The following is a 22406-nucleotide window of genomic DNA, read 5'->3' as shown; positions in this document are numbered from 1 at the left end:
GGCCAGGTTCAGGCCCTGCAGATCCTGTCATCAGGGCAATGTCTGTGACGAATCCGCACCTCGTGTGCTTGTGGTGTTTGGAGCGTGACCTTGACCTGAAGTCATACTTCAAGTGCCGGGCCGTGAATCTGAAAGCTTTAAAGTAGTGGTCCCTGTTAGACCTGGCCCTTTTTACAGGGTCATCCCCAAACTTTTTGCCTCCTTCCTCCTATTTTTCCTGACCTGTTTTTGTTGGCTTTTGAACTCTGAGCACTTTACCACTGCTAACCAGTGCTAAAATGCACATGCTCTCTGTGTAAATTATACTGTTGATTGGTTCATCCATGATTGGCATATTTGATTTACTAGTAAGTCCCTAGTAAAGTGCACTAGAGGTGTCCAGCGCCTGAAAATCAAATGCTACTAGTGGGCCTGCAGCACTGATTGTGCCACCCACATAAGTAGCACTGTAATCATGTCTCAGACCTGCCACTGCAGTGTCTGTGTGTGCAGTTTTAAACTGTAAATTCAACTTGGCAAGTGTCCCCACTTGCCAGGCCTAACCCTTCCCTTTTCCTACATGTAAGACACCCCTAAGGTAGGCCCTAGGTATCCCAATGGGCAGGGTGCAGGGTATGGTTAAGGTAGGACATAAAATAATGTGCTTTATATGTCCTAACAGTGAAATACTGCCAAATTCGTTTTTCACTATTCCAAGGCCTATCTCTCTCATAGGTTAACCTGGGGGCTGCCTTTAAACATGATTAAAGCGTAGCTTCCCTTTGAGAGTAGATAGACATGTGAAGTTTGGGACCTCTGAACTCACTATTTAAAAATAAATCTTTTAGTAAAGTTGTTTTCAAGATTGTGTGTTTGATAATGCCACTTTAAGAAAGTGGACATTTTCTTGCTTGAACCATTTTTGTGACTCTGCCTGTTTGTGGATTCCCTGTCTGGCTTAGTTTGACAGTTGGGCTGTTTGCACCTCTCTCCAGACAGTGATAAGAAGGGGGCTGGGGTGTAGCCTGCAAATTACAATGAGCCATCTGAGCTAGGAGGGAGAGGAAGAGTGCAGACTCCAACCCCCTGGTGTGTGTCTGGGGCCTTGCCTGGGCAAGGCAGGATTTCACAATCAAGTGAGACTTTCCTTTGAAGTAAGCCTACTTCAAAGGCCAAAATGGGTATAAGAAGAGGACCCAAAATCACAGACTTTAGACACTTCTTGGGTAGACACTCTACCTCACAGACACTTCTGGACAAGAAACCTGCTGGCAGGAACTGCCTGGCTGCCCAAAGGACTCACTGGCACTGCTTTTCTGACAAGGACTGCTGCCTAGTTGTTGCCCTGCTGCCGTGCGGCTCCCTGGCTGTGCTGAGAAGTGATCTCCAAGGGCTTGGATAGAGCTTGCCTCCTGTTCCCTGAAGTCTCAGGACCAAAAAGACTTCACTCCTGCAACTGGACTCCTTGTGCGGTGACAAATTCGACGCACAGCCTGCTAAAAATTACGCACAGCCTGCCCCGCGGTGAGAAATTCATAGCACGCAGAACCGAGACGACGCAGCATGACTTCGCAAGGAGAAGATCGACGCGGCGCCTGTGTTGCGACCGGAACTTCGACGCTCGGCCACCAGATCTACACACAGCTGACCTGGGACGATGCAGCCCGACTTCCAGAGAGAAGATCGACGTGGCGCCTGCCGTGAGGGAGAAATTTCCACGCAACGCCCACTGGATCGACGCAGCGCTTGTGACTTCGCTCCGCAAGCCCAGGATTCCACACACAGTCCCAGGGGCGTCAGAAACCCCCACAACCCGAAGAGGAACCAAGTCCGCACGCCGGAAATCGACGCACAGCCTTCCCCTGCGTGGAAAATAACGACGCAAGTCCGTATGCGAAGGGGTGAAACCGACACACACATCTCCGTTTTCCATGCATCGCCTCCTCTGTGGTCCCTTGCGGAGATTTTGCACGCGAACCAGGTACTTTATGCTTGCAAGAGACCTTTACTGTTTTTAAGAGATATTTACTTGCTTTTTAAAGACTTAAGACATTTTATATCAGTTTTCAGTGATAACTCTACATTTACTTATTGCATCTTTGATCGTTTTGACCTGCAAATATCCATATAAATATTATATATTTTTCTAATCACTGTGTGGTGCATTTTTGTGGTGCTATATTGTGTTATTGTATGATTTATTGCACAAATACTTTACACATTGCCTTCTAAGTTAAGCCTGACTGCTCAGTGCCAAGCTGCCAGAGGGTGGGCACAGGATAGTTTGGATTGTGTGTGACTTACCCTGACTAGAATGAGGGTCCTTGCTTGGACAGGGGGTAACCTGACTGCCAACCAAAGACCCCATTTTTAATAGTCCCTAAAGCTCATTGTGGCCCGGTGCTCGACTCCGCATTGCTCCTGATCTTGGTCGAGACAAAGGTCAATTGAACAGACGCTGAGCCCCATTCTTCATCGTCCCACTCCAAATCTTTGGACGGTCGGGTAAGTCGAGGCACAAAAAGAAGTCGAAAAAGAACAAGCATTGTTCGACTTCACCCCATCTGTTGGCCAACACGGTGAGGGAAAAGGAGCATTGTTGTTGCAGGCCTCCATCCTCGAAGCCTGCATCTGGGCTGACTCCCTGCCTCCCCGAGTTTCCGGGAGCCACAGCAACCCCTGCCCAACTCCTTGAGATCTATGAGGTCTATTTGGGCAGTCCGACTCTGCTGGAGTACCTTCGGGGCACGTAGTCAGCAGGGGCCCCTTCGGGTTCTGCGCCAGTGGCTTCGGCCTCAGTTCCTGGGGCACCAATTGATACATTCCTGAATCCGAACCGGCGTTGATCATACCAACTTGACCTTCCCCAGTGTCAGTATCAACTCCATCCTCATTGCCGACTCCGACACGGAGCCGGACCAGCATCGTACGATGCCGTTTCCAACAGGGATCTTGCTCCCTAGGTCGGGTCCTGACCCTTATTCTCTTGGGTTGGGGTGCGGTTGAGGATTGGGAGGGGTCACTGGACAGTTTGGAATCCCAGCTAGAAGATCCCATGGACTGGCGGATGGACCTGGGTGAGGCCAGTGGTCTGGAGACTTCCCCTGATACTGGCATGCTTTCTCCCCCTACCGTGGCTATGGAGGAGGGAACATCCTACTCCATGGTGGTGTGGAGAACGGTCGAGGTCCTAGGCATTAAGATGCCTTCAGTTGCAGTCAGGACTAACCTCCTGACATAGATGCTTCAGCCTGGGGATTCCACTTCTGAACCACTTTTGCTCTTTAATGAAGCCCAGCTGGGCCAAGTCCTGCAGGGGACTTAGTCCAAATCCAGCATGGGGGCTCCTGTGACCAGGATAATTTCCCGCCATGATAGACCAGCTGCAAATAACCCAGTGCTCCTAACGCAACACCCGAACCCAGAGAGCTTGGTTATCCAAGCCTCCACATCCCCGGGTGCATTCTCTTACGCACCCCGGGAAAGGGAGTCCAAGGGGCTGGATGCGTTTGGGCAGAAGATGTTTTCTTCCTCCAGCCTGGCATTGCAGTCTGTGAACACCACTTGCCTTTTGGGCAGTTACACCCATACTTTATGGGACACGATTGCGTAGGTGCTACTACAAGTCCCCGGAGGAGGCCCAGGCCATTCTATCCCAAGCTGTTGATGATGGGAGAGACACAGCGAAGTTCACAATACGATGTGGGCTGGGTAAGAACAAATAAGAGGCAGATCTGTTGCATGGACGGTGGTCTTAAGGCACCATGCTTGGTTGAAGACATCTGGCTTTTCAGGGGATGACCAATCCACCCTTATGGACTTGTCCTTTGATGGTACCCATCTCTTTGGAGACAAAGCAGACTCACTGCTCGAACTCGTTAAGGGGTCCTGGGCTATAGCCAGGTCCTTGGGCCTCGTAGCTGCCCCTCACCCATTCTCAGTCTGCTTTGCGCCCCTTTCATAACTACGGAAGGGGTACCCGACCATGTCTATTTTCCAGACACCATGCCACGCATGCTGCCCAGCCTCTGCGTGGCCCGGTACATGGGATCCAATGTCCTCGTGGATCAGGGAGGCAGAGGTCTAGCCAGTCTACTGCCCTCACCCTCTGCAGCAGCCTCCAAACCTTCCTAGTCTGACTCTTCCCCACCAGGGACCAGTCAAAGGCAGGATTCACCATCACCTGCCCCGCTGGCAAGCCATCATGACAGACAGGTGGGTTTTGCAAATAGTCCGAACGTGCTAATCCCTCCCCTTCAATCTTCTACTCCATCCATGCTACCATTCTATGATCAGATGACGGAGGATCACGTGTCCCTTCTCTGTGAGGAGGTTACAGCTCTCTTGGCCAAGGGAGCCATAGAGATGGTCCCTGCGCCGGAAGTAGGTCATGGTTGCTATTCCAGCTACTTTCTGGTACCCAAGAAAGACAAGGGCATCCGCCCTATTCTAGACCTTTGGTCCCTCAGTTTCTATCTCAGGAAGGAGAAGTTCAAAATGCTCACTATGGCTCAGGTTCTGTCTGCCATGGACCCAGAGGACTAGATGGTAGTGTTGGATTTGCAGGACGCCTATTTGCATATTCCTGACCTGCCTGCCACATATGTTACTTGCGATTCACAGTAGGCCACCAGCATTTTCAGTTCACCATGCTCAGCTTTGACTTTACCAGTGCCCCTCGGGTGTTCACCAAGGTGATCTGCGCAGGTCAGGGTTTTAAGTCTTCTCCTGCCTCGATGACTGGCTGTTGAAGGCAGGCTAAGCCAGGCTGTCGCCCCCCACCTCCTACCTCCAAACTATGGCGGACCTCCTGCATTTGCTGGGGTTCACTATAAATGTGCCGAAGTCATAACTGACTTCCTCTCAGACGCTCCATTTCATCAGAGCTGTTCTTGACATGGTGCAGTTTCAGGCTTATCCTCCCGAGCGGCGAGTCCAGGATATTCAGGCTATGATACCAAAGTTTCATTTCCTATCCTGGATTTCAGTGAGTATGACTCTGAGGCTGCTGGGCATCATGGCCTCCTGCTGGTGTCACATGTTAGATGGCAAATGCGGGCTCCTCAGTGGGACCAGAAGTTCCAGTGGGCGCAGCATCAAGAGACTCTCTGACATGGTCCAGGTCTCGAAGGGAACTGCGCAAGATCTGCAGTGGTGGCTCTTGAACCGCAATTGGGTCAGAGGCAGAACCCTCTCCCTTCCCCAACCAGATCTGATAGTAACAGATGCATCATTCCTGGGATGGGGCAGCTACATGGGAGAGGCAGAGATCAGAGGTGTCTGGCCTCCGGTGAAGTCCGGGTTCCATATCAATCTTTTGGAGCTCAGGACTATCAGTCTGGCATTGAAAGCATTCCTTCTCTCTCTCAAAAGGAAAGTAGTGCAGGTGTTTATGGACAACAGCAGCACCATGTGGTACTGCAACAAGCAGGATGTGGTGGGGTCTTGGACCCTTTGTCAAGAAGCTCTGCGCTTCTGGACATGGATGGAAAATCAGGGCATTTCCCTGGTGGTTCAACACCTGGCAGGCTCTCTGAATGCCAGAGCGGACAAACTCAGTCGACAATCCCTGTTGATCATGAATGGCGTCTCCATCCAGCGGTGGCACAAGGTCTCTTTCAGCAGTGGGGAGAGCCTTGTTTAGAACTGTTCACCCCTGCATAGAAAGTGCAATGTCAGTAGTTTTGCACATTGGAGTTTCCAAGGCAGCACTAGCTTGGTGATGCTTTTTATCTCGAGTGGAGTTCAGGCCTCCTGTATGATTTTCCACTCATAACACTTCTGCCCAGAGTTCTCAAGAAGATCAAGAACAACCAGGCCCAAGTAATCCTTATGGCTCCGGACTAGTATCCTCAGCTATTGAGCATGGCCATCAATCCTCCGATCAGACTGCCTCTTCAGGAGGATCTTCCGTCGCAGCAGCAGGGGAGGGTTCTCCACCCGAACCTGTCCAGTTTCCACCTTCTTACATGGAGATTGAGTGGCAGCAGTTGACAGCGCTTAACCTTCCGCCTGAAGTCCGTAACGTTACCTCGGCAGCCAGGCATCCTTCCACCAAAACGGTATATGCCTGTTGATGGAACAAATTTGTGGCATGGTGCACAGACAAGTTTGTTGATCCCCCTCTCTGCCTCTTTTTCCGATTTCCTCCTGTTTATACTTTCTTTTGCCCAGCAGGGCTCTGCTTTGCACACCCTCAAAAGTTATCTGACCAACCCTCTTCATTTAAATTTTCTATTTTCAGTAGATTCACTAAGGATCTCACCCTTATGTTTCCTCCATCACCATTAATAATGCCCAAATGGAATTTGAATCTGGTTCTTACTTTCTTAATCAGTGCTCCTTTTGTGTTGTTCCATAATTGTCCTCTCAGGCTTCTGACGTTAAAAACATCCTTCTTTGTGGCTATTACTTCTGTCCTCAGGGTGAGTGAGCTGCAGGCATTGTCATCTAAGCCACCCTACCTTTCCATCTATCCTGACTAAGTGGTTCTTTGCACCAGGGCTTCTTTTTTTCCAAAAGTGGTCATGCCCTTTCATGTAGGGCAATCCATCACCTTGCCTACTTTATATGCATCCTCTCATCCTTCTAAGGAAGAGGAGAGACTCCACTGCCTGGAGCCAAACAGAGCGTTGGCATTCTACCTTGATCGTACCAAAGAGATTTGGGTGGATGATCAACTCTTTGTTCGGTATGTGGGTGCGAAGAAAGGTCAGGCAGTGCAGAAGAGAACGATCTCTCGATGGGGTCATTCTTCGCATTAAAATTTGCTATGCATTGGCTAAAAAGCAACCCCCGGAGGGTTTGCACGCTTATTCCACCAGTGCGACAGCTGCAACCACTGCATTACCATGCGGAGTTCCAGTCCTGGACATCTGTCAGGCAGCAACATGGGCATCTCTGCACATGTTCACCAAATACTTTTTCCTGGACAGTCAGGTCCAGAGGGACAGGTACTTTGCCCATTCAGTCCTGTAGGACTTCCTAGTATGATCTTAGTTCACAGACCCACCTCCAGGGATGGTATTACTCGGGTATCTATTCTAAGGTAAGGAATCTGCAACTAGAAGTCTCTATCAGATGAACAAGTTACTTACCTTTGGTAACACATTATCTCCTAGAGACATATTCTAGTTGCAGATTCCTTACCGACCCGCACTTCCTCCCTGATCCCCCTTTCAGGGCCTTAGTTCTGACGCACAAGTGGTCAGTGTCATTCAGGGCTCCGTGCTTCTGGTGTGGAAAGTCGTGAAAAGAAACTGACGTCAGTACACCGGGTTGGTGCTTATATAGGCCCCACGATGCCATATCCGATGTGCACGACACCGATGACAGACACGGAGGCGACAGTTGCCAGCTAACACCGCAACACCGCGCATGGGTACAGCTTGAAAAAAATCTCCAGATCCAGACTGACACCTGGGGAAATTCTTAGGTATGGAATCTGCAACTTGAATTTGTCTCTGTCAGATAATGCATTACCGAAGGCAAGTACCTTGTTCTTTCAGTCAAAGCATATGTTTATGCAGTAGCAACATTTAGTACAGAGTTTTTATTAATCAACTGTTGCTATGCCATAGCAGTGAATTACAAGATTTATGTATGTATGTGAGTATATTTATAAAGTGCATTCCGGCTCACAAAGAGCATCGAAGCGCTAACATAGGTAAAAATGTCACTAAACTCATTAGGAAACCCCAACCCGCAGAAGGAAAAGAAAACAAGGATTAGTTAGGAAAGAGCCAAGTTTTAATCAATTTCCTAAACCGTAGATAACATGTTTCAGCCCTAATGTTTGGAGGAAGGGAATTCCAGCACTTACCTGCATCCACAGTGAAGGCTTTGTCACCCCCACTTCACTCTATTAGTACGAGGTACCTGAATGTAGTGAGCTGACAATGATCTAAGATGTCTCTTAGGTTTATACCAACCTAATTTAGCGGACAGGTATTTTGAACCTAGGCCATGCAATGCTTTGAAAGACAGACAAAGAGATTTAAAAATGATCCGTTGAGCCACCGGAAGCCAGTGCAGTTGTCTAAATCTACTTCTGACAGAGGTCCAACGTGGGAGATTAAGAACTGCTCTGGCGGCTAAGTTCTGACTCAACTGCAGCCTATTAAAAAGGCCTTTATCAAGACTGAGAAACAAGGCATTGCAATAGTCCACTTTAGACATTACCAAAGCTAAAGTGGCGGCAACTCTCCATTTATGCTGAAGAAAGGGAAAAACTTTCCTTAACATTTTAATCAACCATAAACCAGTTTTAACCGTGTGGTTTACCTGATGTTTAAAGGACAGTTGATTATCAAACATAATACACAGGTTTTTGCTAACATTGGTGGGGGTTGGAAAGGAACCACAATCAAATGGCCACAAGCGTGGATTCCAATATTTAACACCAGATCCAAAACAGAGAATTTCAGTCTTAGAAGCATTCAACTTTTAGAATATTTAGAATTTAGAATATGTTGTAAACCATAGAGGCTTCCTATAGAAGCCATGTGTAACATACATAATTACAGATGTGTAACAGTGAGTTACGGTGATGTTTTTCACCACGGGTGACACCAAATAGACAAAAAGAGGGAAGCTCAAGTTGTCTATGATGTCACTCAGAATATGGGGTTGAAAAACATCCCTGTAATTCACTTTTTCCCCATCTGTGATTTTATGTTATGTATGCCACCCAAAATCATCTGCTCCTGTTCTCAATAGCTATGGATCGAGGCGTGACGGAGGAGCCATACATAACATTGCCTCTCGTTCCTGTCCTATAATTAAGAAGAAAACAAATAACTACCCTCCTGCCACCTACCATATCACTCTCTGTGCCATTGCACTCCTACCCATCCTGCTCTGAGCCACCGCTGATCTGACCAGGTCCCGGAGAGTCTATCCAAAGCAGCTTAAAAAGTCCTTTATAATGTAGCACCGGTGGTTAACATTTTTTGTGATTTAGAATCCATTAATTCACACTAATGGCTCTCTACGAGATGTATATATAACGAATGAATGCAAATTACTATACATAAGTGAAGAAAGCTTTCAGGCTGTAGTCATGAGTAGAGCTGAAGGCCAGTGAAGAGCCCTTTTAAAACTTGTTAGAAAAAGTAACTGCCACAACACTACTTAAAAAATCTGTCTCAGCCAGGAACCCATTATTTGAGTATTTTCTTTCACAGCAGTTTGAGTTCATCTCTTTTGTATGGCTCAGGAGGTCTGGAAATTTTTCTGTCCCCCATAGACTCTCCATGTTCACCGGTAGTATTCAACATTTATCTCACCACCTTATTTGAAAACTTTAAAATTAGTAAGCCGAAATACAAGCTTACTCTGCTGCCACAAAAGCATATAGACTGCCCTACCAAAGACTAATCAGCTGTGCTTCAGTCACAATATGCCCGAACAGATATATAGTTGGATGCGTAATATTTATAGTCAATAAAATAGTTACAAGACTTTAATTCATTTTGAAATGTATGATAGAGCCAATTTACCTTTTCTCTGGACTCCAGCTATGCGGTGCCAGCTACTAGTAATGTCAAGAACCTGGGTTTCATTCTGGACTTAATATGACTCGTGATGTTTGGACAGGATCATGAGGGGCAACTGGTTTCAAGATTAAACAAATGGAGGTCACTTTTCCCTCCTCTTTCTACCACTCACATGGGTGTGTTGATGGGAGTTAATGTACTAGTTGATGGAGTATTCAATAAAGGAGTCTGCCATTACCTCAGCACGTGCTTCATATTTCAGGTGTCCGGAGAAGACACCGCAGCTGCTAAGATCCCAAACAGCAGACTACAAGTAGACCCCCTGGGGCAAATAAACAGGGGCCATATCATGGTTTCGCTTAATAATAACACCCAACTTGAAGTGATAATGGTCTTCAACTTTCACCCAGAGAACAGATATCTTGGTTTGAGAGTCATGGTTTATCTTACAGAAGCTGCATATTAAGCGGACAGCAGCCTTCTTCTCTCCTTCCAAGCAGTTCCTCTGAAAGTCAGGCAGACCAGTGTAAAGACTGTTATAATAGCTAGGTCTGAAAATGACAATTTTGGCCTACAGATGGGAAGCAAGTCTTCATTGTGTGTGTCCATCTCCACATCCCATCCCCCTATTGTGTCCCTTTGTTCCCCGAATTCCTGTGAGTTGGCGACTGCCGGAAATGTCTGTGTCCAGCTAGTGTGCTGGCCTCTGTCCTATTCCTGAGCTCACAATAGCACATGCTTCCAACGTGCCAGGAGCCAAGATAGGTCGCTGTTGACTATCTGATGTTGTAAGGTGAAACTGAGAGGCAGGAGCAACTTTTCCTTCTTGTGACAATCGTTGTGGAGTTTCTTACACTTGATATTATGCATTTGTCATACTTTAAGAAGCGTACATAAAATCAGATTTATCAGAGTGATATTAGTTGACTCATGCCAAGAGACCTCACAATAGTGCGTATGTTGGAAATGTACTTGTTAGAAATGGGGTTTCTGGTTGGCTAGGGTATGCACCTCAGCCAGGCAGAACTTACCCACTCTAGTCAGGGCAAGGGAGTTACACGTCCAAGATAACCCCTGCTCACCCCCTTGGTAGCTTGGCACGAGCAGTCAGGCTTATCCCAGAGGAAATGTGTAAGGTGTTTGCACAACACACGTGACGCAATATCCCCACCACAAAGGAAACACAACACCAGATTATATGAAAATATACTGTATTGTACACAACACAATTATCAGACCAAACATCACATATCAGTACTATCCTGCTACCTTAGCAGTTGTCAGAACATTACACATTAGTTACTCTGCAAACGAGCAGTAGTCACACCTAACACACAGGTTACTTAGTCTTCTGCAACATAAGCAGTAGTCAGGAAAACACTTTATTAGACCAAAGCACTTGTCATAAGAATATCATACAATGCCCATAATAGGAACATTAGAAAACATATGCCAAGTTAGAAAACATATTAGCATGTCATGCCCATACCAGGAACATTTGCATACACATATGTAAAAAAAAACATCAAACGCAGGTAGGTAATATATGAATCAATAAAAGTCTGTAGAAAGAACTTTGGATTGTAACTATATTGGTCCTTTAAACAGTACCTGGTTGGATGAAGGAACCTCCAGTGCCTAGAAGGCGAACAATGGGGCCCCTGGTGCTCCTATGTGCAAAACGGGGGCCTCCCTTATCCTCTGGGGTCAGAGGAGGGCGACATGCACCTCCTCTCTTATAGATGGGCCCCTCTGGGGACCGTGACTACTGGGGGCCTCCCCGGGCCTCAACCGGCTCTCACGGGGAGCAAAAGCCAGCAAAACCAACTTAGGGCAGGAGGGGGGCACCACGCATCCCCTCCGGTTTAATGATGGGCCCCTCCGGGGATCCACAATCTCTGGGGGGCCCCCCCAGGCCTCCACTGGCCCTTCCACCAAAGGAGGGGGGCTGCAATAATGCCCGTTTTAACTAGCCGCCGAAAAGGAGTGTCCTGCTCCTAACGCAGAGGCCAGGGGGCATTCCCCGCGCCTTCCCATGGTCCTGCCTGAAGCCACAAGAAGATCAGACCCCTCCTGGGGCCCGAGCAGACACTCGCCCGCACCCAGTGCGGTGCACGAGTGTTCTTCCAGCTTCCCAGGCTGCCGCAGTGATCTTTTTTGAAGGGGCACAATGCAGCAAGGAGCCTACGAGCTCCCAAAGCTCCATAAGCGCGCTGCAATCAGCGCTATGGCAGCAGCAACCACGGAGAAGCACCCCTCGTGAAGAAATGGATGCAGGGGTCAGGGGCCACAGCACCCTGCCCCTGGGGAGCAGAATCTTAAGACAAGGTCCTCAGGTGGAGGGCCCAGCTACAGGCCAGCACAAGGGAAAGGCAGCAAGGGGCAAGTCCTTCACAGTGACCAGGAAAGTCACAGGTCAGCACAGCAGCAGCAGTCCATGGCGGTTCCTGGTGAGTCCTTTCAGCCTTTGGTGTCCAGTTCCGAGATGATTCCAAGAGTCTCCAAATTGTGGGGAAAATTCCCCTACACTTATACTCAGTCCTTACAATGTTTTTCAATGGTAGGGAGAGGAGGTTTCAGCCAGTTACTACTGGTTCTGGGAGTGCCCCCTCTCTCCTTTCAGTACAGGCTCCAAACATCAGTGGGGGGTTAACGACCCTATTGTGTGAGGCCAGGGCACAGTCTTTACAAATCCAGGTGTGCCCCACCTCTCCCTTCTCTCAGCCCAGGAAGACTATTCAGTATGCAGATGCACCTCTGTGACACCTCCACCCTCCCTGTGTACAGGCTGTCTGAAAAGTATGCACAAAGCCCCAACTGTCACTCTGCCCAGACGTGGATTGGAGTCAAGCTGCAAAACACCAGAATCATAAGCACAGATAAATGCGCACTTTCTAGAAGTGGCATTTCTGTGATAGTAATAAAAAATACACCTACACCAGTAAGCAGCATTTATTATCCCCATCACAACCATACCAAACATGCCTACGCTACCTCTCATAAATCAGGCAATACCACTTACACATACAGCAGGGCATTTCTAATACAATCCTATGGGGAGGCAGCACTCACAGCAGTGAGACACCAAGCTAGGCTGTTTGTCACTACCAGGACAGGCCCCGCAACCTGGCACATGTCCTGCCTTCTACATACATGGCACCCTGCCCATAGGGCTAGCTAGGGCCTACCTTAGGGGTGACTTACATGTAGTAAAAGGGGAGTTCTGGGCCTGGCAAGTAAGTTTAGATGCCAGGTCCCTGTGGCCGAAAACTGCGCACACAGGTCCTGCGCTAGCAGGCCTGAGACAGGTTTGAAAGTCTACTTCAGTGGGTGACGCAAGGTGCGCTGCAGGCCCACTAGTAGTATTTAATTTACAGGCCCTGGGAATAGAGATACCACAGTACAAGGGACTTATAGGTAAATTAAATATGCCAATTAGGTATAAGCCAATCATACCAACTTTGATGGGAGAGCACCTGCACTTTAGCACTGGTCAGCAGTGATAAAGTGCTCAGAGTCCTAGAGCCAACAGCGAGAGGTCAGAAAAACCAGGAGGAAGGAGGCAAAAAGACTCAGGATGACCCTGCGTAAGGCAAAAAGTCCAACAGTACTTATTTATTTATTCATATTGATTTTTATATAGCACATAGTATGCCCAAGAACGTCAGACAACTTAAGAAATGACAGCAAAGAGTATACAAAAGTCAGTTATGATTTCTGCACTGAGGCCTTGATTACAGGCACCCGATTAATTATCATATATAGAACAAACTTAAACAAAAGACAGTGTACTGCACATATCACAATTATGAGTTTTGTGAGAAATATTAGGATGTCAAACATGCCGACATTTATGGGGGGGTGGGAGAATTGGTATTTACCGAAACACCTCTGACTTTGGTGCATTAAGTACCAAACTCTCATGGTATTCCACAAAAACTTGCAATTGGGTGGTATTTATCACACCCAATAAATTACAACTCAGAGTTGAACTTAAGGAGGTGCGATAACTATCACACTAATTACTTTGCTTACCTCATCTTCTTTAATTGCTGAGTGATCTGGGGTCATTGTATAAGACTGATTTTTTGTTTTTTATTTGGCCACAGGAATAATCCTATGAAAAATGTTTTTTATGTTGTTGGCGACGAGATAATTCATTCATTCAGGTCTAGCCCTTCCAGCTGAAATGGAGTTTTGGCTATGGCTATCTTTCCAATCACCAGGTAGTTTAGTAGCGGGATGCATGCTGATTGGTGTTAGGCACATGGTTACCAGTAAATGTGACTTACCCTAAGGGAAAGAGAAACAAGTGGTCTTAGCTATACCTGTGAGTTTGCCTTATTTCCCGCACCCACTCGCTTGCTGTCGGAGTTGCCTATTCAGCACAGAATAAATATCGGATTCTATAGAAATGCATTATACAGTCTGTGGTGTTTCTTCCCTATGACTCTTTTTCATCTCATTTTAGGCTCGTTTATGCAGACATCCGAGAAATCTATTTCAATGGTGAAAGGTGGAAGGGCTGAATTCGCAGCAGCCTTGGCCTGGAATAAGAAGGGGGCTTTCCCAGGGTCTAAGACTCTAGCAGATTGGATAGAGTCTACGAAAGATCATCCTGCGGTGCTCGATTTTAAGGTGAGAAGGAAACGTAGTGAGGATCCTGCAAACTCTGACCCACTGAGTTGTCGTTTGAAGTGCTTGCTGTTTACAGCATAGGAGAAGGATTGAAAATCTGCAGTAATCACTACAAAGTCACCATGGGACCTGAAGAGTAAATTAAAACAGCGAACTAATATACTCTGGGCACTGCCCAACTCTCGTCACATATCCTTTTCTGATCTCACTGTTAAGTGCTGTGTCCCAAAACACAATCTGAGTACCACCCATGCCATTCCCAAATGATACAAAAACACAACATAAGCTCAGCAAGTATGACAACCTTTCAATCAAGCATTAAAGCTAACGCATCTGAGCATGAGCTTTGGATGCACTCGTTGGGTAGGAAGAGCTATACAAATGTAACTACAAAATAATACAACACAAAAAATATGCAAAATAGACTCATGCATGTTGCGGTACTAGTTTATCAAATGTAGCCATGGTTTTGGAGGTTGTTCGAAGCACAGATACTTAAGCAATGCAGTAAGCTATCACCTTCTTTCCAAATGGATCGCTTATTGTTCTGCCTGAATGTAAATGGTTTTCCAATGCCAAATATACTCAGTTGTGTCCTCCTGTATGACTGCGTTTGACTTCTCCAACAACAGTCTTGGGTCCAACTTTAGCAATTTATTGATTTATATATGTTCACATTTACTGTTCTTAAAATTCACAATAAATCAGTTCAGCAACACTAATCGTGACCATATATGGTGCTGTCAATTTTCAATCAAAAGGATGTGAATAGACACTATTTCCAAATATGCACATTTTTTATAATTAATTAAAGAGCATGGGCCTCATTATGACTGTGGCGGTCCAACCATTGATCCGCAACTATGACAGTTGAAAGGCTGCAGCAAAGCTGGCACCCTCTTGACCGCCGTATTATGAGTTCCCCGCTGGGGTGACCAGCACCGACCATGTGGCGGTATTGGCTTCGGCTCTCAGGGAGAGCCGAGGCCAATGCCACTGCACTATCGGTGGAGCTGAGGCCAATGCCGCCTCATGGTAGTTGCCGGCAGCATGAGGCTGACATGGATTGTCATGGTAGTGCAGGGGGCCCTCTTGTGGCCCAGTTCCTGCCATTCCGCCAGCCTTTTCATGGTGATGACCCCGCCTTGAAAAGGCTAGTGGAAAGGCAAGTCTTGATCAGCATGGCGATACCGACATCAGCACCACCCTGCCTGACCATGACTTGCACTGACACCAGCCTGTCGGGATCCATGACCCTGTCAGTGGCAGGGGTCTCCTGGCGGTTAGACTGCCAAGATTGCGGCGGTCAGACCACCACCACGAGTGGTATTATGGATTGCATTCATATATTTCATATATTTTTTGCATATCAACCAACTATGTCATAAGACCGCCTTATTCGTAATGAGGCCTTGTGTATCTTTCTCATGTTTGAGTTATAGTATAACTTCTAAAGCGAGAAGAAGTTGCAAGTAGTGATTTTGTTTGTCAGAAAAACTAACTAGTTGATATGCAAAAAATATATGAATGTAATTTATAATATAATATAATATGAAAAATATGAGATGAAACCACTATGTTTTGCCTTTTCTCTTTTCAACAGTTTCCAAAAGTTACCAAAATTTGCAGATCGTTTTCCACCCCAAAATTACTTTTAAAGTTACTCCTGTCAACTGTAAATGGGGAGAAAACATTCATTTAACTCACAGGGACTTATGTGGTTGAGTTTCTTCACCGAAAAAGTATTGAATCGAAGTGCATGTTTGAATCAAATGTACAAGTGTGGACATTTACACTCTTTACACTCTTTCAGAAACATATCCTGAAATAGAAGTACTCATGATTATCTACTTCTTGTTTAGGTACTCAGGAGTACAGCTGTAATTATTCCTGAACTGTAAAAGGTGTTGGTTTAAGTGCAGGGTCTTTGGCTCCTTTTGAAGTTCAGGAGAGATGGATCTTGATGGATCTAAGCGAGGAGGCTGTTGTAGATTGTATGATCATGGCAGGAGAATTTCACCACCTCTCTTTCTTCCAATAATTTTCTTTTTTTTTTAGGCTGATGACTTTTCTGCTGTGTGCACTACATTGTCCTTCAGAGATATTTCTACTAATTGATAGGTATGACGGGGAGCTGTGGATCTCAAGTTTACAGCTCTGAGGGTGACGTAGTGAACCTTGAAAATAATGCCATCAGGCAGAGTTAGCCAGTGTAGTTATTTTAGAATGGTTGAGGATCTGTGAAACTCTGTTGGTCGCTTGATCATTTGGGCACCGGTATGAAGGATGCATTTCGAGGGATCAGATGTGTCTGGAATATTGACAAGCAGGATGCTGCCTTCATCGGTGGGTGATGGGACCAAGGTTTGAATCGCTATCCTGAAGTCAGTTTTGAGCACATGGTGTTGATGTTCGGTCCTCTAGATTTGGTGCTTTCAATAATTTGTGGGGAGATATTTCCAAGATACATGGTTGAGAGTCAGTTACAAACATGTTTGTGTTGGGTGTCTCTAATGATTAGCATTACCTCATTCAGGGAGTTGAACTAAAGAACATCTTAAACTTCAACAGACTGAAGATGTAGGTTTTTAACAAGGTAATGTAGTTTATTCTTTTAGTTTCAGATAAAAAGCTGGGTGTCCTCTATGTGCTAATGAATTTTGATTTCCTTGTCAGGACTTGCAGGAGTTTCATGTTTAGTTAAATAGTGCATGCAAGACAAATAACCTGGAGGAACTCTGCAGATTTCAGAGGTGAGGCAGGATCTGGAGGAGTTTATTTGTATGAACTGGAATCTATTGTTCAGGTACATTTTAAGCCACTGAGTATGATACAATCACTGCCCAAACTCTTTCAGGGGTTACTTATTAAATTTTAATGGTTGATAGTGTTAAATTCCCTGAAGTGGTCCAGCAGGATAGGAAGGCATAGGTTTCTATGCAGTGCTGCATTGTTGTCTGAAACCCAATTATTGGTTGTCAGAAATTGAGTTATTACTTTGCGAGGAGGTAACCCCTGCCAACTTAATAAAAACAATCTGGTTCGGTCAACTCACAGTCCTGAGAGAATCTCAGCGAGGGTCTCTCAATGTCTGATACTTCGTTGTCTACTACTGATGCCTTTTGGTTGGTGCCAAAAGATGTGAACGGGACAAAGCTAGATTTTGTGGCTGCAAATGGAGCTCCTCTGGTAGGATAGATTTGCTGCCTCGCCCTGGTCCAATGTTTTACCTTCGAGCTTATACATTCTTTTTGAAAATCAAAATCTTCTAGCAGGGCAATGCTGAAAGCTATATCCGAGGAGGGCTTTACAAGCTTTATTACTTTTGCTGTGAAGTCTAACGTATCCAGTTGCTGGGAAAGTTCCTTCTGGTCAGTCTTGTAGGCCCAAGGTCCACAGGGCAGGGATCTAGGCACCAGGTCTCCCTCTTGACAGGTCTCCTGCAAGGCACAGTCCTCTCTGATCCACTGAGCTGTCAAGTAGTCAAGAGTCATTCTGCTTTTTGTGTCCCTTAATCAGACAAAAAGGGAGTTCAGCAACTCGCCCATTGGAGAGGAATTCTAGTATCTATGTGACATCAACAGATAGGAGTCCTTGAGTGAGGTTCCCTTCTTCCAGTAAAGGCGTCTTCTTCAAATTGAATTTTCCTAGGTCCAGGAATGTTGTGAGGAGGACAGAACATTCACTAGCCGGTCACTGGAGACATTCTGCCATCCAATTCTAACTATTTTCACAAAGTCACCCACCTCCTTTTACAGAACTTCCTTTTGTCTTACTGACATAATTATGCAGGAGCCCCTTTTTCAAAATAACAGAACCTTTCTGCCACCAGGCCAGCGCTTAATTTGAGCCGGTGGTTTTCAGTGCAAGGCACCGTCACTTATTTTTTAGGGCCAGCACTTCGTTTTCTGCATCAGGCAATTTACTGCAAACAAAAGACACTTATGGGAAAGGCAGAGGGAAAAGAAATTGCATCACAAAAGGAGAAAGCAGAAAACTGCAAGAGTGAGCTGAAGGGGTAAGGAGTGGCTGTAAACGGATTAAAGAGACCTGATTGTGCTGCCTCAACAGTCAGTGCTCGCACATTTAAATGGAGCAGCCACGTGTCTCAAAGGAGAGCTTTGTGCATGGCACGTTTTTATTCACAAATTAAGCACTGCACCAGACAGGTCTGTCCTGAGCTCCTTAACCAGTCCCTTATTTAGATGAGCTCTGCTCCCAACAGGCTCTCATCCACACAGCGATTGGAGCCTGGCTGCCAAGGAGGGTCCTGGGTATGAATCAGAGAAGTCCTTCCTGGTATCTGCTTATCAAAGGTGGTGGTGCTAAGACTATTGTGTGTGCTGTCAGCTGTTCCTGTCCACTCCCAGATATAATTCTTGCTACGTGGTCAGCAGATAACACCACGGGTCCAGCTGAGGACACCAATGTCCATTAGGGACTACATCGCCTCCGATTCGGCGCCAGTGTTCTGAAAATAATTTAATGTATGGCTTTGCCTGCTGATACCTGACAAAATGTTGTTTAGAAAAAAAATTAAATGCCTCTTGTGACAATGCTGAAGAAAGAAATTCGCTACACATAGCCATGGAGTAGGACATTGTTATTTTTTCATGGGTTTGTGTGGTACTTGACTTTTTTATGATATTGTTCAGGAATGTGTGCTTTGAGAAGGTAATTTATAAGGTCTTCGGGCTCCTGGCTGGGTATCTTCATAAAAGTAGTGTATGTGTAGTGTAGATGGTTATGGAAGGCACCTGAGATAATGATGCTGGGATAATGGTATCTTTGTAAGATGTGCCTTTAAATGACTTGAATAAGCCTGATAGGTCCTTGACAAAAAGGGGGTTCATGTCAATCTATCATGAGGTTGCACTGTAGGAGACAGGGATAGTACTTTATTGTTCTTTTTTTCAGTTGAGAATTTGTTGATAATGGTGCATTTCTCATCAGATATTGCTGGATCAGACTTCGATATGATTCATACTGTCCTTGATTGCTTTAAATAATTATCTGCTTCTATGGATGTTTTGCTGATGATTCAGGTGTTGTAGGTACACTTGGATTTTGCAATAAGCTTCCTGTGTGGTGAAAGGAGGTTCTTCAAGGATTTGAGCCTTCCTGAGCTTGAATTAACACTAATGCTTTTCCTCCCTCCAGACAGCATGCCTCTGAGTTCTTGTGAATACCAATAAGCAAACGACTCAGCATTTGATGAGTGTGTTTTCACTGTGCCTTGCATGTCAGCTCTATCTCAAAGGTGCGGTTGAGGTTAAAGACTAGGGAATCAATATCAGGAATTGATATCAGAGTTAGATTTTTGACTAGGGTGATTATGTTTTCTTGGAGTGAGCTTAGGAAGTGTCCTTGAAATATCTGAACTGATGCTTGCATAGTTTTGTTGGACACCTCTGGAGTAATGGAGGGCAAAGAAGATGGCTGTGTGATCAGAACACATGAAGAGCTGCAGGGTGTTGCAATTAAGTCTGATCCTGCAGATGAAGGCCAAGATAGTTAATAGAGTGATCAGCTGTTTGGATTGAGCAGTTTCCAGAGGTAAACGTATTAATGTTTCCTTCATGGATTTGGTTTTTAGGTCATGTGGGAGGTTGAAGTCGCTAAGAAAGATGCTGTTTAAGTAATTAGTTGAAGGTGTGCTTCTGAGATCAGTGATTTATGAAAAAAGGTGGAGCTAAGCGAGGGACAGTGGTAAATCAGCAAGAAGGTGGAACCTATCCCACCTGCTACACAGAGTTAACATATTATCTTTGTTGCTCATGGCTATGGATCCAGAGCCTGCAAGATTGTTCTGTGTGAGAGTTCCATTATTAACCCTGCTACATAAAACAGGGTTAACTGAGACAATCAAGGCAGAGAAAGCCAGGCGTGCATGCCATCAGCCCGAGGAAATAGGGAGCTGAGTAAGAACGTGCAGGGGTCTGGGACACAACTGAAGCTGAGAGACCTATCTTATGCATTCACTCTCCGTACAGGTTTACAAAACATGGCCATTTATACTATTCCATGAACTGATGTTTTTCTTCACTTCTATGATGCATTTTCTGATTTGGAACGTTTTCATGAGTTTCTCGTGTTTCTGTTATTTCATTCATCACCAGATGTGACAATAAAAGTGTGCAAAAGCATAAAAGGTTAAAAAATTGATTCCTCTACTTTCACATTTCACAGCTTGCTCCTATTTTGGATTTGGTGAAGGATATACCGTGTGCTGTTACTAGGCGGCGCAACTTACAGAAAGCCATTAATGAGTACATGGAGAAGTTTGACCCTTGCAGATGTGCTCCTTGTCCCAATAATGGTAGACCGGTGCTGCTTGACAAAGAGTGCTTGTGTATGTGCCAGTCCGGAACATATGGTGAAAACTGTGAGAAACGAGCTCCGGATTACAATTCAGGTGATCTATTAACACTGTCTGCAAGCCATCATTATTTACAGTCTAACAAGATCAAGTGCTCACACGAATGCCTGATAAACGTGAAGAAACTTGAATATAAGCTCAAAGGTGATTTCATTGACATAGATACCCATTACCAGGGGTGTGAGAAATTGTGTAATTTGTTGTACCTTTTGTGAAATTTCACGAAAAGTATGCAGAATTACCCATAAGTGAGTTAATGGCAAGAGATACGTTTATACAGGAAATCTTTCTGTACAAGACGTTTTGTGTGTGAACTAGCTTTCTATAGTGGAAAATATTGTGAAAACACCAGATTGAAACAAATAATGAAGAAACGTACCATACTAAGAAAGTAATGCTACATTAAAACGGAGTGCTTTGGATGAATACCAATGAGCAGGAAAGAGTGGATGGTCTAAATATTGCTTTCTCACACTTTTATGATGTACCAGAAAGCTTAAGACTTTTTGCTGGAGCCCCCCTAACCAAAATGTTTTGAAGATGAGCCCCCCTCCAAAACTGTGTGCAAGGATTTGGGGAGAGGGAGGGATGATGGCAGGGGACGGGGCTAGTGAGATCATTTCAGGGGTGCTTTTCTGAAGCCCGTAACCCACACTGAATGTGGGACTAATAAAAAAGCAACAGCATCAAACAAGAACAGAATTGACCAAAAACACAATTCCCTGTAAATTGGGGAGATATGGGCCCTAATGCAACTCCACCTGCTGCACTAATGATGCCTGTGGCCCTCAGAAGCAGCTATCTCCTCTACTTTGACTCCTTCCCCACCATGTCTGACCATCACTTCAATTTCGAAACAAGCTAGTTCTCTTTCTATAAAAAATGAGCATGCTACCCCCCTTTTTGTGCACCAAGGACACTATCTGCCCTAATGCTAGTGAGGGAAAGGAGCCTCCATGCCCACGTTTTATCGTAAAACATTCATAATTGCGATGCAGTGGGCCCCTAGGCAAAAAAATCACTGTACCTATTTCACTAATGATACCTACTGCCTTGCTGTCGCCCCTCTGACGTTTGTTAAAAACATGGGATCCCATCTCACACCACCCCACACCCTCTCATCAATCATTATCCCTCTCCCTCTGATGCCTAAATCAATGTGACTCTTCTGCTTTATTTTCCCCCTCCCTTGAGCCATTGCTCTAAGGCTCAAAGAAACACTGGCATAGGGAGTATGACCTGGGCATCCAATGCAGCTGAAGCACCAATGATACCTACTGCTCTGCAGAGCGGGCTGTCTACGCCAACCAACCAACAGGGCCCTTACTTTTAGGCCAGATGCCCAACGCAGGCTTTCTGCCCATTTGTATAAAAATAACAAAAACAGCACATTTTTCCACCTCCTCCTCTGTTGCTTAAGCCCTGTTGCATGCTCAACAGTGGTGACCTGGGCCATAATGCTAGCAAGGAAAATGCAGCCCAAGTTATTTTCCATAGTAAGACTGCCATAATTGGGGTCCAGTGCCCACTCACAGAGGATGGGGGCATGGGGTGCGTGTACTGTTAAGCAGATGGACAGAGTTAAGGAAGAAATGTGGTTTCTCATCAAGGTGTCCACGAGCTGAAAGTAATGTAAATGTATTGAATACTTAATCACCACATTTTAAGGCTCCTTTTGAGCCAGTGTAGGATTTAATTAATGGACTCACTCAGCTTCATGGTGGCAAATATTCATTCTTTTTGAGAGGTAATATGTGTATCCTCTAAAAAGGAGTGAACTCATTTATTGGACACATTAAAATATTTACACTAGATATAGTCAGAGTGCTTATCACTAAAATGTTTATTTTTAATGCACTTGTTTTATCTTAAATAGATTTTTGCAGCAGCCTGTTTTATACAGTGTAATACAA

General features: G+C 45.5%; 1 protein-coding gene across 2 annotated transcripts in view; it reads left to right on the top strand.

Annotated features, from left to right (window-relative positions):
• LOC138283476 (complement component C6-like) overlaps positions 1-22406 on the top strand; it is a 337439-nt gene that overhangs the window by 180265 nt on the left and 134768 nt on the right. For both annotated transcript variants that reach the window (XM_069221431.1, XM_069221430.1), the window contains 2 exons: positions 13948-14114; positions 20304-20529. In XM_069221431.1, the coding sequence (XP_069077532.1) occupies positions 13948-14114; positions 20304-20529 (393 nt within the window). The remainder of the gene's footprint in view (positions 1-13947; positions 14115-20303; positions 20530-22406) is intronic.

This window comes from Pleurodeles waltl, chromosome 1_1 (assembly GCF_031143425.1).
Source record: "Pleurodeles waltl isolate 20211129_DDA chromosome 1_1, aPleWal1.hap1.20221129, whole genome shotgun sequence".
NCBI classification, from domain to species: domain Eukaryota; kingdom Metazoa; phylum Chordata; class Amphibia; order Caudata; family Salamandridae; genus Pleurodeles; species Pleurodeles waltl.
This window is presented reverse-complemented; position numbering and strand designations above follow the sequence as displayed.